Genomic DNA, 17325 nt, shown 5'->3' with positions numbered 1-17325 from the left:
GTAGGCCTCTTTAATAAGAAGGTGATGCTGAGTTTTGTCCAATATCCATATTTCAGGATATTTATTATTTAACATTGAATTCTTTCCAGAGTTCGCATGGACGCACTCTAATCTGTCCCCCTGCCCCTTGCCCTCTCCCCCTGCCCCTTGCCCTCTCCCCTTGCCCTCTCCCCCTGCCCCTTGCCCTCTCCCCTGCCCCTCTCCCCCTGCCCCTTGCCCTCTCCCCTTGCCCTGTCCCCCTGCCCCTTGCCCTCTCCCCCTGCCCCTTTCCCTGTCCCCCTGCCCCTTGCCCTCTCCCCCTGCAGCACCTAATCCGGAGCAGTGGGAAGCTGGTGCTGCTGGACAAGCTGCTGCTGCGTCTGCGGGAGCGTGGCCACCGTGTGCTCATCTTCTCCCAGATGGTCCGGATGCTGGACATCCTGGCCGAGTACCTGAAGAGCCGCCAGTTCCTCTTCCAGGTCAGCAGCTCACTGGCTCCTTATGTACAGATCTAGGATCAGCTTCTCCTCTCCTAATCCTAAACTTAACCCATTAGTGAGAGAAATTGTAAACTGACCCAAGATCAGTGTTTTAAGGGCGACTTCACCACATTCCTCTTCCTATCCCCTTGCCGTATACTGGTGTATCGTAGATCTCCAGGAAGAGGGTTGGGCAGCCCTGCTTTAAGGGTGGGTTGAATGCTCCCTAAAGAAGTCTGTGTTGACCACAGATTTATTTTAAGCAGATCTTGTATAGAGCAGTCTTAAGGCACGATGGCTTACTAAAAATGGTGGATACGGTGCTTTCCTAGTCAGGATTCAGCTCGGTGGTATCTAAGCAAAGTACCTAGAAGCTCCTAGAGTTACCATACTTAAACCCCTAAAGATAAGCAAAATACAAAAACATTTAAACATTGTAGAACATTGAGAGTTTGCTGGGACGAGGACTAAATGCGTCTTGTCTTTGTAGAGATTGGACGGTTCCATCAAGGGGGAGATGAGGAAACAGGCGCTGGACCATTTCAACGCCGAGGGCTCTGAGGTAAGTGTGGAATGAATGCACCATAATATCTACTACTGCGCTAACAGCCAGGGTTGGGGACAAATCACATTACTTCCTGAATCGACTGAGTTGAAAACCCCAACCCTGCTACTTTTACTCAATAGTCCAATCAAGTTCACTGATGGGGTGAATGTGTAATTGGAAATCTACTGTAATGAACCATCTTACACCCCCGTTATTACATCTCACTTCTTCCCGTCCAGGATTTCTGCTTCTTGTTGTCAACACGGGCGGGTGGTCTGGGCATCAACCTGGCGTCGGCCGACACGGTGGTCATCTTTGATTCGGACTGGAACCCACAGAATGACCTGCAGGCCCAGGCCAGAGCCCACAGGATTGGCCAGAAGAGACAGGTATGCAACCAATCACTTTGTGAAGTTGACTTGCGGTCACGTTCAAGGTCAAGTTTTGTTACACAATCACAAAGCAGTTAAGAAACCAAAATGGCGTTTAATGATGACAATTACAACAATACTGAATGAACACTTATTTTAACTTAATATAATACGTAAATAAAATCAATTTAGTCTCAAATAAATAATGAAACATGTTAAATTTGTTTGAAATAATGCAAACACAGTGTTGGAGAAGAAAGTAAAAGTGCAATATGTGCCATGTAAGAAAGCTAACGTTTAAGTTCCTCGCTCAGAACATGAGAACAAATGAAAGCTGGTGGTTCCTTTTAACATGAGTCTTCAATATTCCCAGGTAAGAAGTTTTAGGTTGTAGTTATTATAGGAATTATAGGACTATTTCTCTCAATACCATTTGTATTTCATATACCTTTGACTATTGGATGTTCTTATAGGCACTTTAGTATTGCCAGGCCCTGCCGATTAATCGGTCGACGTGTAGTGTATATTGATGTGTACAGTATACAGGGCTCATCTGTAAAAGAGACCTTAGTCTCAGCATGACTCAAAATAATTATAATAGAAAACAGGCCGTTGTCAAGTTCTATTGATACCCAATGACCGCAGGCACTAGACCAAGATACATGGTCATATGAGTCCAATACATGTTGTATTGAATAGCTTTGTAAAGCTATTGCTGTTAATCTCCTCTGATTTTGTCATTCACCTTATATCCTAAACAAACATGCATTCCCAGTGGGAACAGAACGTCTAAAATTAAAGCATTACAGTTGTGGACATCCAACATGAAACCTGTATGTCTGCCAGGTGAACATCTACCGTCTGGTGACCAAGAGCTCGGTGGAGGAGGAGATCATTGAGCGGGCCAAGAAGAAGATGGTGCTGGACCATCTAGTCATCCAGAGGATGGACACCACGGGCAAGACGGTCCTCCACACCGGCACCGCCCCGTCCAGGTAGACAAATACACACTGAAAACACACATCTCTAGGTTCTTACACACAAGCAAGAGCCCACAAACTCACACGAGAACACACGCAAGAGCCCACAAACTCACACGAGAACACACGCAAGAGCCCACAAACTCGCACGAGAACACACGCAAGAGCCCACAAACTCGCACGAGAAGACATGCAAGAGCCCACAAACTGACACGAGAAGACATGCAAGAGCCCACAAACTGACACGAGAAGACACGCAAGAGCCCACAAACTCACACGAGAAGACATGCAAGAGCCCACAAACTGACACGAGAAGACATGCAAGAGCCCACAAACTCACACGAGAACACACGCAAGAGCCCACAAACTCACACGAGAACACACGCAAGAGCCCACAAACTCACACGAGAACACACGCAAGAGCCCACAAACTCACACGAGAAGACACGCAAGAGCCCACAAACTCACACGAGAACACACGCAAGAGCCCACAAACTCACGCGAGAACACATGCAAGAGCCCACAAACTCACGCAAGAGCCCACAAACTCACGCAAGAGCCCACAAACTCACGCAAGAGCCCACAAACTCACGCAAGAGCCCACAAACTCACGCAAGAGCCCACAAACTCACGCGAGAACACATGCAAGCGCACTTACAATTTTTGTTATTTAGCGGACTCTCTTATCCAGAGTGACTTACAAGAGCAATTGGGGTTAAGTGCCTTGCTCAAGGGAACGTCAACAGAAATTTCACACAGTCGGCTTGGGGATTTAAACTGGCAACCTTTCGGTTACTGGCCCAACGCTCTGAACCACTAGGCTACATGCTGCTTTACACGCATACGCACACACATACAGCCAGTTACACCTTACACTCTCAACTACATCAACAAAACGCATACTTCCTCAGTGTGCTTAGTCTCTTACAAATACACACCCTATAGCTACCCTCTAGATGCTTAATCACAAATACACACACCATCCTTCTGAGGTGTTCACGGTCATGCACACACCACCGCAAGGTTTTTTGTGTTCTCATTTGGAACTTCCATCACTTGCAGTGCCACTCCGTTCAACAAGGAGGAGCTGTCGGCCATTTTGAAGTTTGGTGCCGAGGAGCTGTTCAAGGAGCAGGAAGGGGAGGAGCAGGAGCCTCAGGTTTGTCACTCACCTCATCACTATCACATGTTACACATTTTTCTTTGTGACAAAAAAGGACACAAAGCAAACTAAACTTTAAAAACCTGCTATATTTAAAATAGTTATATCTTGGGGGAGAAACATAAGGCTGTTTGTTTTCAACAAGATGAGAATTCTGCTTCATGTTTTGTTTACTTGCCATGATACAAATGTTTATTTTATTTTACCTTTATTTAACTAGGCAAGTCAGTTAAGAACAAATTCTTATTTTCAGTGACGGCCTAGGAACAATGGGTTAACTGCCTTGTTCAGGGGCAGAGGACAGATTTTTACCTTGTCAGCTCAGGGATTTGATCGCTCTAACCACTAGGCTACCTGCCGCCCCAATGAGTATCGTGATACTGACATCCTGACAACCCTAATCCTTATCATTGTAGGTCTCTGTTGCATTTGTTCTGATGTAGACCTATATTGTCCCTGTGTGTCTGATGTTGGTTGACAAATTCAGGTTCCCCTCAGTGGATCGATAAAGTTAATGCGTTTTTCATAAACTGACTGTTTTGGGTTTCCCTTTGGCAGGATATGGACATCGACGATATCCTGAAGAGAGCGGAGACCAGAGAGAATGACCCCGGCCCCTCCACTGTTGGAGAGGAGCTGCTCTCACAGTTCAAGGTATGTCACGTTCAACACAAGTAAAGGCTTTTTCAAAATCACCACTAATGGAAAGAACGGCACTAGTAAGAATGACAAGTACAATAGTGTTTTATAAAAAATAAATGTAACTTAAAGGGCAAAATTAAATTTAGTCCTGGGCAAAAAATAAATATTTATATGGATATTCTCTATTTACCATACTAAACGGGCCCTAATAAGAGTAAAACAAGTGAATCCGCTGAGCCTCTGTGACCTCTCAACCTAACTCTGACACCTCCCTGCCAGGTGGCCAACTTCTCCATGATGGAGGAGGAGGAGATCGTCATGGATTCTGAGCGCCACCATCGGGGCTGGGACGACATCATCCCCGAGGAGCAGCGTCGGCGGATGGAGGAGGAGGAGAGGCAGAAAGAGCTGGAGGAGATCTACCTGCTGCCCCGCATGAGGAACTGTGCCAAACAGGTTAGCTAGGGGGCACTCCCTCACACACACACACACACACACAGCAGTACTCTACAATGCAGAGATTGGGTTTATCAATGAATCAAAATCTGGCATTCCAGATTTTTCTATCTTAGCATTGTAATAGACTGGTAGCTTTTTTTGTCTTCTGAATGAATATGTTGTGCCGAACAGTCCCGTCCCTGTCAGTGGATGATGTGCAGGTGGTCCCATTGAAACCCTCAGAGAACATGGTCCTTATTCTAATAGTACATTGTTGTTTGATATATGGTTCCAGGTCAACTTTAACGGCAGTGAGAGCCGGCGTAGTAGAAACAGACGGTATTCCGGCTCCGACAGCGACTCCGTCTCGGATCGCAAGAGGCCCAAGAAACGAGGACGGCCTCGGACCATTCCACGAGAAAACATCAAGGGCTTCAGCGATGCTGAGATACGAAGGTAATCACTACACATGAGATGCATCCCAAATGGCACCCGATTCCCTTTATAGCACCTATAGGGATTTGGGGGACATGTGATGCTGTTAAATGTCTTCTATCCTGTGGGAATAAGTCCCTGAAAAGTCCCCTCCCCAATACCTTTTAGGGATGTAGAAAATACACTCACTTCCATTACCTCGACTGCGCCTCACAACTTTGTCTTTTTTCAACATAGATTTATCAAGAGCTACAAGAAGTTTGGTGGACCACTTGAAAGGTAACTGCAGGCAAAATCTACAAAATGTGGTTTCAATTATTTGACAACTTTTGTCAACGTGATATTTGACCAACCAAAAATCAACCTCTCTCAGACTGGATGCTATCGCCCGTGATGCCGAGCTAGTGGACAAGTCTGAACATGACCTGAAGCGTCTGGCCGAGACGGTTCACAACGGCTGTCTGAAGACTCTCAGGGAGAACCCCTGTGGACCAGAGAAGACGTCAGGTACTTTCAGCGTTTGACTGAAATAGGTGCCGGTACTAATTTTGGGTGCCATTACTGTTTTATATTTAGGTGCAGGAGCTCCACAATACATTTGAGCTGATATTCTATAAAGGAACAGGAGCTCAGACAGTTTAGAATGAGGTGCTGGTATTCAGCTCCGGTTAGCACCTGTCCAAGTTTAACACTGGGTACTTTACACCCTCTGTCTCGTCTGTCTCTATCCATCCTTCCATCCCAATATATTCATCTCTCTCTCCAGTCCATCTCTATCCATCCATCTCTCTCCTGCTAATTCAAACAATGTCAAAATCCACTGTTAAGTTGCTCAATAAGTGGCTGTGTTATGCCCCTGGTCACTGGTTTTAAACCTCTCTCTGCCTCACCACCAGGAGGCAGAAGAGGGAAAGTGAAAGGCCCTACGTTCAGAATCTCGGGAGTCCAGGTGAACGCCAAGCTGGTGATCTCCCACGAGGAGGAGCTGGCGCCGCTCCACAAAGCCATTCCTGCCGACCCTGATGAGAGGAAGAGGTCTGTCTACATTCGGTCTCTTACCTCAAACTTGGGTTACATCCCAAATGGCTCCCTTATTCCCTCTTTAGTGCACTTCTTTTGACCAGGGTCCATTTGGAACAAAGCCATGCTGCTTTTACTCAACTCCTCCATCACACAACAGTTAATTGTTTCAAGTTTTACACTCGCATAGCAGCCAATACAAACGGAAATCCCTTGGCATAACAAATAGCATAGGCCCATCTAAATCCACACCATGTATTAAATAGCATAGGCCCATCTAAATCCACCCCATGTATTAAATAGCATAGGCCCATCTAAATCCACCCCATGTATTAAATAGCATAGGCCCATCTAAATCCACACCATGTATTAAATAGCATAGGCCCATCTAAATCCACCCCATGTATTAAATAGCATAGGCCCATCTAAATCCACCCCATGTATTAAATAGCATAGGCCCATCTAAATCCACCCCATGTATTAAATAGCATAGGCCCATCTAAATCCACACCATGTATTAAATAGCATAGGCCCATCTAAATCCACCCCATGTATTAAATAGCATAGGCCCATCTAAATCCACCCCATGTATTAAATAGCATAGGCCCATCTAAATCCACCCCATGTATTAAATAGCATAGGCCCATCTAAATCCACACCATGTATTACATAGCATAGGCCCATCTAAATCCACCCCATGTATTAAATAGCATAGGCCCATCTAAATCCACACCATGTATTAAATAGCATAGGCCCATCTAAATCCACCCCATGTATTAAATAGCATAGGCCCATCTAAATCCACACCATGCATTAAATAGCATAGGCCCATCTAAATCCACCCCATGTATTAAATAGCATAGGCCCATCTAAATCCACCCCATGTATTAAATAGCATAGGCCCATCTAAATCCACCCCATGTATTAAATAGCATAGGCCCATCTAAATCCACACCATGTATTAAATAGCATAGGCCCATCTAAATCCACCCCATGTATTAAATAGCATAGGCCCATCTAAATCCACACCATGTATTAAATAGCATAGGCCCATCTAAATCCACCCCATGTATTAAATAGCATAGGCCCATCTAAATCCACCCCATGTATTAAATAGCATAGGCCCATCTAAATCCACCCCATGTATTAAATAGCATAGGCCAGGGGTCTTCAACATTTTCTTGCTCGGGGACCCACTTCCTGGCAAACTGGTGACCCAGGAACCCCCATCATACATTAGCAAAAAAAATAGCCTATTGACTGGGTAGCCAGCCTATTGACTGGGTAGCCAGCCTATTGACAGTTTTCTTCAAAGCCTACTATATTTCAGATTCTCCAGTGAGTCTCTAATTGGCTTCAATTAGTATAATTTGCTCAATATTAGGAGTTGACATCATTAGAGATAACATTCGCCTCTTTTCTAATGTAGGTATGTAATAAAAAGTGGTTTATTCTGTTGCTAACTATATTCATGAACATTTAAATACAAATAAATGTAAAAAATCCTATTTTAATATTTTTGCGGACCACCTGCAGTACCTAGGTGTCTGCGAATCCCCATCTAAATCCCCAACATTTATTTATTCATTAAAGGACAGACATGACTTTCACAATGTTGTAAGAACTATGAAACCAATCTGTACTTACAATGTAAATATATAATTGTTACATAACTAGTTTTAGGACCAATTAATTTGAAATGAGACTTTCTACTCTTACTGAATCCAAACCCTTCTCTTTTCTTAGGTACACAATTCCATGCCACTCCAAGGCAGCACACTTTGACATTGATTGGGGCAAGGAGGACGACTCTAGCCTGCTCATAGGAATCTACGAGTACGGTTACGGCAGCTGGGAAATGATTAAGATGGACCCTGACCTCAACCTGACACACAAGGTGAGTCTGAAGAAATGACATTTATGTGCACCACAGTTTTTATATTACTCTAAAAACTACTACTACTTTGAATGTTGCTGCTATCAATGTTCACAATCGCCTATATCAGCGGACGTCACATTTCTCTAGGCTATTATCGTAATTAACAGTTAAATGTCATCGATAAGTGGTCTGTAATTTTTTGGTTCATTGTCCCATTGTCCCAACTCTAAGAAGACACGGGGAACTGAAACTGTCGTACCAAAGGTTAAGAGCTTTTGTGTTATAGTTGTATTCATTTACTCATCTGTTCCTTTGCGTGAACCAGCTCCTACCAGACGACCCTGACAAGAAGCCACAGGCCAAGCAACTGCAGACGAGAGCAGACTATCTTATCAAATTACTGAGCAAGGACCTGGCCAAGAAGGAAGCACAGAGGCAAGCAGGGACGGTAAGTGTCCATGACTGGCTGGATCACACTCTATTATGGTGCCACGCCCACTTGACCCAGTTCCTGATCGAACGTAAATGTTTTCCTCCTTCCAGCCCATTCACGAACAAGAACATATTAATTACTTTTGTCAAAACTATTTAAATAACGTGCCCAAAAAATGGAAAGATGTGTTAGTTCTTTGTAGAGGGAAAAAAATGTATGCTTGTTTTTTACTTAGTATAAACACTCGAAGCCAACGTTCGTTAGCGTTCCCATACCCTTTTACTGGCGTCATTAGCTAGTTAGCGTATTAGACTGCATCAAATGGTCGTAATCCATACAGGTTGTATCCATTTTTTTAAATCAAAGTTCAATGCTTAAAATGGTAAATGTTGACACAACATCAATGACCGAAACCATGCCGAAACATTTTATGGCGATAACATTAGGATAATTGCTAGTTGTTGTGCCAGTCAAAGCTAACTAGCTAACGACGCCAGTCAAAGCCTAAGAGAATGCTAACAAATGTGGGCTTCCGGAGTGCTTATATTACATAAACAAACTTGTTAAATATTTTCCTCTACATAGAACAAACATACCTTTCAAGTTATGTGCACGTTATTTACGTTTTGACAAATTTTATTCCTTTTTAACAATATTTTTGCTTGAATGGACCGGAAAGGAGGAAAACAATTGCAACAAATTGGATGTGCCCTTGTTGCCAGGCGTCATAAGGTGAATACATAGTCTGTGTGCTTTAGTGCATCTCCTTTTCCATTGGCACTTCCTCTGTAATAAGACTATGAATTCTGCATTCCTAGCTATATGCAGGTGTGAGGAGTTGTGGAGTGTTTAATTTAGTCTCAAATTTACACCTTAAGAAGTCCACAATTAAAGTTAGTCTGGGATTCTAAAAACAAAGCGGCCGCCTTGCCACTTGTTTTGGTTAGCAGATGAGGGATGAAAGCGAGGGAATTGAAGCTTTTTAAATTCATAAGACTATGCTCAAGATACAATAACTGACAGTCCAGTACAACGAGCTGCACGATACAAGACTATGCTCCCCAACCGAGTACCTGCACTTATGCACTGCTGCACTTCACTCTGCAGCAATGTGATAGCTGCAAGACAAACAGTGACGTTTAGCCTTGTGCTTCACGTTCTTAGTTGTTGCGGAAGTCGGCCAATATTCTGTTTTACTTTGTGCATCGCTGACTATCAAGTCCAAAAATTGATGTACCAATCCCAGACTAGCTCTAAGGAATGTTGTTGATCTTGTGGATGCTCCCATGTGATCAGAGCAGAGACCTCTTTGGGTGTCTTTGTCATGTCTGGTCTCTATGACAGAGTGTCATTTCCTCCTAATAAGGTGATGAGTTGAGCCGTTTTAGTTCTAAAACAAGAAGTAAGTCATGACAAACTGCCGTTTTATCGTCTCGTACTGGCATCCTGCAACGTCAACAACGTGTCAAGTCTATGGTGGAAAAAAAGAAAATAAATATTATAGAAATAGAATTACATATTTTATAGATGTATGGACCACTGATTGAGCTGGCTTTGGCCATCAGAGAATCCAAATCCAAGTGTGGCAAATATAAATCACCAGGAGAATGATTAATCACTCACTTTAAACATCCAATTGTGACATTGAAAGTCCAAAACCCAGCACACATTCTGTTTCAAGGGCCCAAGCGTTTTTTCAATTAGTTGTAAAGAATGATTAAGTCCCTTTTTGTTGTTGTTGTAGGCCAACTGGCGGAAGAGGAAACCGAGGAGTAAGAAGACCAAAGCTGTGAAGCCAGCCAAGGTGGACGAACTGGTGAAGAGTCCGTCCTCTACGCCCCACTCAGACAAGTCCTCAGAGGACGAGATTGAGGAGGAAAAGGTATGTGGAACGATCAGATTCCTCTCCTCCAATCCTAACCTTAACCATTAGTGTGGGAAAACGCCAAACTGAACAGAGATCAGCATCTATGGGAAACTTTACCCTATTCCAACTATGATCGGAGACTCCTTATGGCTGTGGATAGTAGACAATGGATCCCTTAATGAAATAACAATGAGTAACAGATGAAATTAACCCCAGTAATCAGTCAACTAAACTCAATGAATGGGCCCAGTCTGAAAATAACCTTGGATATATCAGTTGTCAGGGGAGAGAGAACTGGGCCTACAGTACTGTGGTACGTTAAGCTTATTGCCTGCTCCGTATAGCAGTGTGATTAAACCCATGTGCCCACAAGCATACTTATAGAATTCAGTTAAGGTAATCTTGCATCAAGGCTGTCAAGCTATTCTAACCATCTCTCCACCTCCCAGGAGGTGGTCCCAGTAAAGCTGCCACCCAGAAGGGGCCGAGCGGAGCGCGTGGTGGTGAAGGAGGAGCCTGAGCCAGAGGAGGAGCCCTCGCCGCCTGAGGAGAAGGAGCCCAAAGAAAGGGAGATGAAGAAAGAGGTTAAAAAGGAGAAGAAAGAAGAGAGCCGCGAGGTGAAAGAGAAGGACCTGAAAGAGAAGAAAGAAACCAAGCCCGTGGATCCGGTACATGAACAGGAAGAGGTCACAGGGGAGAAGGTAAGATGGTTTTGACTAGGTGGGATACAGTTTTTGTAAGATTAGATTGTTTGTAGCAGGTTAGGAAAATTAATGTAAGGTTTGGAAAGGGTTTAGGCTTAGCTCAAATGCATTTGATTTAAAAAATGTTGATGCCCTAATCTTGACTGCATAGACAATGTTGCTGTTTTAAAGCAAATTTCCTGCAATTCTACACATTTTGTCATGGCCTTTGACATGTTTGCTATCTGAGTGACTCAAACATATTATAAAAAAATCAATTGGGGGGGGGGGCTGTCACATTTATTTACATTTTTCATTCTCCCTGACTGTCATTGTTAATTCTCATAGATATCTTTTTTGGAAATATATAGCTCCATTATCTTTTCTACTTTGTCTGGTTTTGGTCATTTTAAGTTAAAAAAAAAATTATATTGGAGTGGCCGCAACAATTTAACAGTCCGCTGCTGCCAAATGAATATAGAGGAAACACTGACAAAAGCTGTATCCCTTCTAGCCATGACCAGGTAAGACCTCACCACATTGTGAATAGTTGGAAGGGACTGAAAAACTTGAAGTGCAGTTCGTTGCACTGCAAATATGAAAAATGTATTAGCACTAAAGTTAAGGTTGGTCACTTGTCTTTTTTCCGTGTGCGGTTTTAACTCATTTTTGTGCACTATTAGTCATTTATTGTGCTTTGTGTTAAGTATGTAGGATCTTTAGTGTTTTATTTACATGGTTTATAATGTCTCTGCGTAGCATCTTAACAATTGTCACTTATTAATTGTGACTGTTTTTTCCTGTAGCCGAGCGAGGTGAAGACTGAGGTACGGGAGAAGGTGAAGAAAACTTCGGACACTCCGGTCCACATCACAGCAGGGGGAGAGAACATCTCGGAGGAGTCGGAGGAACTGGACCAGAAGACTTTCAGTGTGGTAAGTCACACAAAGTGTCAGTGATGCAAATAAGTCAGCTCAGTGAGTCGGGACGTCTAGGGACCGGGTCGGGATGGTAACAAAAGTACTTTCTTACCAATGTTGACTCTCCTTTAACTGTGTATGTCCTGTCTGTGTCCCTCAGTGTAAGGAGAGGATGCGACCGGTCAAGGCGGCCCTGAAGCAGCTGGACCGTCCGGAGAAGGGCCTGTCGGAACGCGAGCAGCTGGAGCACACACGCCAGTGTCTCATCAAGATCGGAGACCACATCACAGAGTGTCTGAAGGAGTACTCCAACCCCGAGCAGATCAAACAGTGGAGAAAGTAAGGCACTTGATATTTGTTCACATTCAGCGTTTTGTTACAATCAATTTGCTGATTTAAGATCAAGCTCTCTGAAATAACATGATACTGTTATTTACCCGTGGTATATTTAAGCAATAAGGCACGAGGGGGTGTGATATTACTGTTCCTGCACACAGCCATTAGCCGTAGTATATTAGCCATATACCACAAACCCCAGAGGTGCCTTATTGCTATTATAAACTGGTTACCAATGTAATTAGAACAGTAAAAATACATGTTTTGTCATACCCATGGTATACAGTCTGATATACCATGTCTGTCAGCCAATCAGCATTCAGGGCACGAACCACCCAGTTTATGTCTGATATACTCGTTCTGATTGGCTTGAAGAGCATTCTAGAGGGTGCATTATTTCCCTATGACACACAGTATATTTGCACAGTACAATTTAATGGCTGTAGTTCATTCTTACATGTTTGAGCTGCTTTTGAACGCAAAAGTCGAATTGAAAACATTATTGGCATTGTGGAATTCGATTTCCATAATGGCAAACGAGGACTGATTTGGTCTGTTTGGTTACCAAGGCAACTACTGTAGCTATCTAGTGAACTTGCTAGCTACCTCAGTGGATGTTGAACACATTTCTACCTGCAAGTGAACACATTTCTACCTGCAAGTGAACACATTTCTACCTGCAAGTGAACACATTTCTACCTGCAAGTGAACACATTTCAGTGGTAATTGTGTTAAATTATAGCCAAAAGGGGATAATGAACTTGGGGCTCTGTGCGTTCTAGGGTGTTGGGGAACACACCTTCCATGTCGTGAATTATTTTCCAGAAAACGCATAGCCCCTCGTTGATTATCCCTTCCAGATCGACACAGGCTAGAATGGTGTTTATAAATACAAACACCGTTGATCATCCCATCCTTGGGGAAATAGAACAGGCCTTGGCAAACTGATGTAATGTTCATTTCTTGATTAGAAGTTTGGTAACGTTTCATAACACTGGGGTTATGAAACGGAGCTCAGGGCATATCGATTTATGTCCTTTAGCAATCGAACTGAGCTGGTTATGTACCTTTACTATTACCATTGACTGCATTCATACCATTACTTTGTTATGGGGCTCGGGCTCATTGTATCAATGACCAGTGTTGACTTAAAACACTTTTTTTCTTGTCTCCAGAAACCTGTGGATATTTGTTTCAAAATTTACAGAATTTGATGCAAGAAAATTGCATAAACTGTATAAGCACGCAATCAAGAAAAGACAAGAGAATGCTCAGGTATGTATACGGCCTGATGAGTTGCTGTTCCAGGGTGTCGGGGATATGAAAATACAATTGACTCACTTCATGAAGGTTTAACTGGGTAATAAAGTGATACAAATATAGATTGCATTTCTTATCTTTCCAAATAGAATTTTAATGGCAGTGTTTTATGATGCTCTGTTTTACAGGCAGCAGATGGGATCACTAGCACTGTAAATACCCATGGCTTTAAACATGCAGGTATGAACTTACACCATTTTGTTTTGTCGGGGGGGTTGTCTTAATGACCATGTTAAATGAAGGATATATAAAACAAATATTAATGAACAATGAGAAAAGTGTGTGTGTGGCCTTATTAATCCCGGGTCTTCTTCCTGTCCTCTTGGCCCAGACATCGAGAGGCTAAAGGACAACTCTCACCACGACGACAGCAGCAGGGACAGCTACAGCTCTGAAAGACACCACTCGTCGTCGCGCTACCATGAGGACCGCGACAGCCGGGACAGGCACACCTCCGACCCCTACAGCAGGATGGCGGGGAGCGGGGGGGACTCCAGGAAGAGACCCTACTCGTCCTTCAGCAACGGCAAAGACCACAGAGACCACTACAGGTCAGACCGGCAGGACAGCAGGTAAGACCAACTATATACTTTTTTTAAGGAACCCTTTTTTGTTTTAAATGGTTCATTTCAAGTTGGTGCCAATTCAGGGCATTTTCATTATTGTTTTATTGATTAGGTTTTGGGGCGTTATAGTTCCAGAATCTAGTGCAACTCAATGCTTAACAAATTGGTCCCATTGTGGATCAAACAATTCTGTATATTGGTTTTCTGTATTGGTCAGTCTTGCTCACGGTGTCCTCTTCATCAGATACTACAGCGACAGTAAGCACAGGAAGGTGGACGAGCACCGGTCAGGCCGAGACGGACGGATGGACAGCAAGGAGCGCTCCCACTCTGACCACCGCTCCCATTCCGAACACCACTCGGGCTCCGACTACTCGTCGGGCCACCACAAGTCGTCATCGCGAGGTGACTCCTACCGCTACCATGCAGACTGGCAGATGGACCAACGGGCATCAGCCAGCGGTCCCCGTTCGCCGCGTGACCAACGCTCACCACGCGACCAGCGCTCGCCCTACGACGGACGCTCGCCGTTAGGCCACCGGTCGCCCTTCGAGTACTCGTCAGACCACAAGAGCACGCCAGAGCAGATCTGGAGCAGCCGCAAGACATAACCGCCAGCGTCGGCCTGGGCTGGAGGAGCTAGCCTAGCGGGGAGAGTATCAGCCATAGACACGCGTTGAACACAGGAAATGCCTTATGGGGACTGTGGAAGAAAACAAAGCTGTACTACGCACTGTATCTGTGGTGTCCTATCTCCAATGGTGGACCACGTCCCAGGAACGATGGCGGTGGGAGCGGGTTGGCAGACAAATTGCATATTTTTGTATTTAAGAGTTAAAAGCTGTGCCGTCGGTGTCTCAGCATAGTTTCTTTTATTATTTTTATAAAATGGACGCCTTTTTTTACTCCAACGGACACAAATACCCTCGAGTGCTGTCTCACCAACCCACGACACTGGATCCTGCTATTGACTGTTTGTCTCTCTCACGTTTTAATGTGGTTCTCACGTTTATTTAAAGAAGTGTTTAAATCAAGAAGAAAAGTAACGTTTATGTATTTCTCTCATAATCATGCTAAGAGTGGATGTAAGGGTCTCGTCAAAAAGCAGTCTGAATGACTTGGGCTCACCTTCCAAAGTACCTCGTTTACAGTGTTTCTAGTGACCACCTTGACGATCTGTTTTTTTCTTTTTGCATCATGCTTTAATTATTTAATTTCTGTCTCCGCTGTAAAATAACCAGGATTTTTTTTGTGAGCAATTTAAAATGTCCCTTTTCACGAATTATACTACTGTAAATTATTGTAAAATAGTAAATCAATGGGCTTTTTTCTTCTCAGGCTCTTTTGGGTTTGTTATTACAACTCTTACCTTTCCCCATCAACTCAGGCTTTTTTGTCCGTTTTAAATGTCAGTTTTCGTACGACACTTAACTTTAATGATAAATGCTATTCGGAATAACTTTGGTAAACGGGGAAATATTCTATTAGTTCATTATTCCCCTAGAGCAGGGGTACTCAACTCTTACCCTACTAGGTCCAGAGCCTGCTGGTTTTCTGTTCTACCTGATAATTAATTGCACCCACTTGGTGTCCCACGTCTAAATCAGTCCCTGATTAGAGGAGAAGAATGGAAAAAAAAGCAGCTTGGAGGTCCAGAGTTGAGTTTGAGGGCTCTAGAGCGACTTCTTCGTTTATTTGTTTCTTTTGTGAATTCTGTTGTGAATACATGTCAGAATAGACGAGTTGAAAGCTCAAGTTTTACTACAACATGTCGTGGAAAACAGGAGGGGTCTATCAAATACAAGCGCCTGTAAGATCTCAAATAAACTAGTCTTTTTACAGAAATCATTTTCTTTTTTTTTAACATAGGCAATAATGTCAAATCTTCTATGCAGCCAAGTGTATTTCTGGTGAACAGCCTAACTGAGTGAAGCTGCTGTTACAGTTCAGTTGTACATAGATTTTCTCTATATTTCAAAATGAATTTACACTGAAAATGCATGGATTTTTAAGATCATTGTTTTATATAGTTTATAAAGTCATTAAACTCAATCACTGTACTCACTTGTAATCTGGAATGGTCTTCGTGTTGGTGCAGATGTCACAATACTGGAATTCTGGATTATCTCAGGTAACAGTGGTCCCCAGTTTTTACAATGGCGTAAACTATGACCCAGAATCCATCTCTCCCTCAACCGATTTAAGAGACAATGGACCAGGAGTTTTAAATAGATCATTCACCCAAATAACAAATTACTTTTTTGGTAACTTACTATGAGAAAATACAATCCACAAGTTGGGGTTGTTTACCTAGCTACTGTCATCAACAGTTAACTTTTAGCATTTTCTAACTGATAAACAATGGAGGTCAAAGTACCTGATATTAGCATGTTTCAATTTCATGCACAGGAGGTTGGTGGCACCTTAATTGGCGAGAACGGCATGGTTTCCAGATGTTTGATGCCATTCCATTTGTTCTGTTCCGGCCATTATGAGCCATTCTCCCCTCTGCAGCCTCCACTGTGTTATCCTCCCAAAGTGTTAAATGGATTACAGTGCGTTCGGAAAGTATTCAAACCTCTTCACTTCCACATTATGTTACGGCCTTAATCTAAAATGGATTCAATTTGTTCCCCTCATCACACACACAATACCCTATAACGACAAAGCAAAAACAGGTTTTTAGAATGTTGCATATGTATTAAAAATAAACATACCTTATTAGTATTCAGACCCTTTGGAGTCCACCTGTGGTAAATTCAATTGATTGGACATGATTTGGAAAGGCACACATCTGTCTATGTAAGGTCCCACAGTTGACGGTGCATGTCAGAGCAAAAACCAAGGCATTAGGATGAAGGAATTGTCCGTAGAGCTGAGACAGGATTGTGTTGAGGCACAGATCTAGGGAAGGGTACCAAAAATGTCTGCAACATTGAAGGTCCCCAAGAACACAGTGGCCTCCATTCTTAAATGGAAGAAGTTTGGAACCACCAAGACTCTTCCTAGAGCTGGCTGCCCAGTCAAACTGAGCAATCGGAGGAGAAGGGCCTTGTTCAGGTAGGTGACCAAGAACCCGATGGTCACTGACAGAGCTCCAGAATTCCTTTGTGGAGATGGGAGAAACTTCCAGAAGACAAACATCTCTGCAGCACTCCACCAATCAGGCCTTTATGGTAGAGTGGCCAGAAGGAAGCCACTACTCAGTAAAAGGCAATTGACAGCCAGCTTGAACTTTGCCAAAAGGCACCTAAAGGAATCTGACCAT

General features: G+C 43.4%; 1 protein-coding gene and 1 non-coding gene across 2 annotated transcripts in view; both read left to right on the top strand.

The window, feature by feature from the left end:
- The window catches only part of chd1 (chromodomain helicase DNA binding protein 1), a 40403-nt gene extending 24286 nt beyond the window's left edge, over nucleotides 1–16117 (top strand). Inside the window, exons 17-37 of the mRNA XM_045693707.1 lie at nucleotides 306–458; nucleotides 949–1020; nucleotides 1245–1394; nucleotides 2223–2371; nucleotides 3419–3515; nucleotides 4077–4172; nucleotides 4440–4616; nucleotides 4894–5054; nucleotides 5271–5312; nucleotides 5407–5540; nucleotides 5930–6068; nucleotides 7800–7950; nucleotides 8258–8380; nucleotides 10110–10247; nucleotides 10682–10933; nucleotides 11722–11850; nucleotides 11996–12174; nucleotides 13347–13446; nucleotides 13620–13671; nucleotides 13823–14063; nucleotides 14302–16117. Coding sequence (XP_045549663.1) covers nucleotides 306–458; nucleotides 949–1020; nucleotides 1245–1394; nucleotides 2223–2371; nucleotides 3419–3515; nucleotides 4077–4172; nucleotides 4440–4616; nucleotides 4894–5054; nucleotides 5271–5312; nucleotides 5407–5540; nucleotides 5930–6068; nucleotides 7800–7950; nucleotides 8258–8380; nucleotides 10110–10247; nucleotides 10682–10933; nucleotides 11722–11850; nucleotides 11996–12174; nucleotides 13347–13446; nucleotides 13620–13671; nucleotides 13823–14063; nucleotides 14302–14668 — 3102 coding nt within the window. The 3' untranslated portion in view covers nucleotides 14669–16117. The remainder of the gene's footprint in view (nucleotides 1–305; nucleotides 459–948; nucleotides 1021–1244; nucleotides 1395–2222; nucleotides 2372–3418; nucleotides 3516–4076; nucleotides 4173–4439; nucleotides 4617–4893; nucleotides 5055–5270; nucleotides 5313–5406; nucleotides 5541–5929; nucleotides 6069–7799; nucleotides 7951–8257; nucleotides 8381–10109; nucleotides 10248–10681; nucleotides 10934–11721; nucleotides 11851–11995; nucleotides 12175–13346; nucleotides 13447–13619; nucleotides 13672–13822; nucleotides 14064–14301) is intronic.
- Nucleotides 10479–10606, top strand: LOC123726835 (small nucleolar RNA ACA64). Its single transcript, XR_006758990.1, has one exon. It is a non-coding gene; the product is annotated as a small nucleolar RNA ACA64 (small nucleolar RNA).
- Nucleotides 16118–17325: the final 1208 nt, after the last annotated feature.

This window comes from Salmo salar, chromosome ssa01 (genome assembly GCF_905237065.1).
Source record: "Salmo salar chromosome ssa01, Ssal_v3.1, whole genome shotgun sequence".
NCBI lineage: Eukaryota > Metazoa > Chordata > Actinopteri > Salmoniformes > Salmonidae > Salmo > Salmo salar.
The sequence above is the reverse complement of the archived record's forward strand: the minus strand, read 5'-3'. Positions and strand labels throughout refer to the sequence as shown.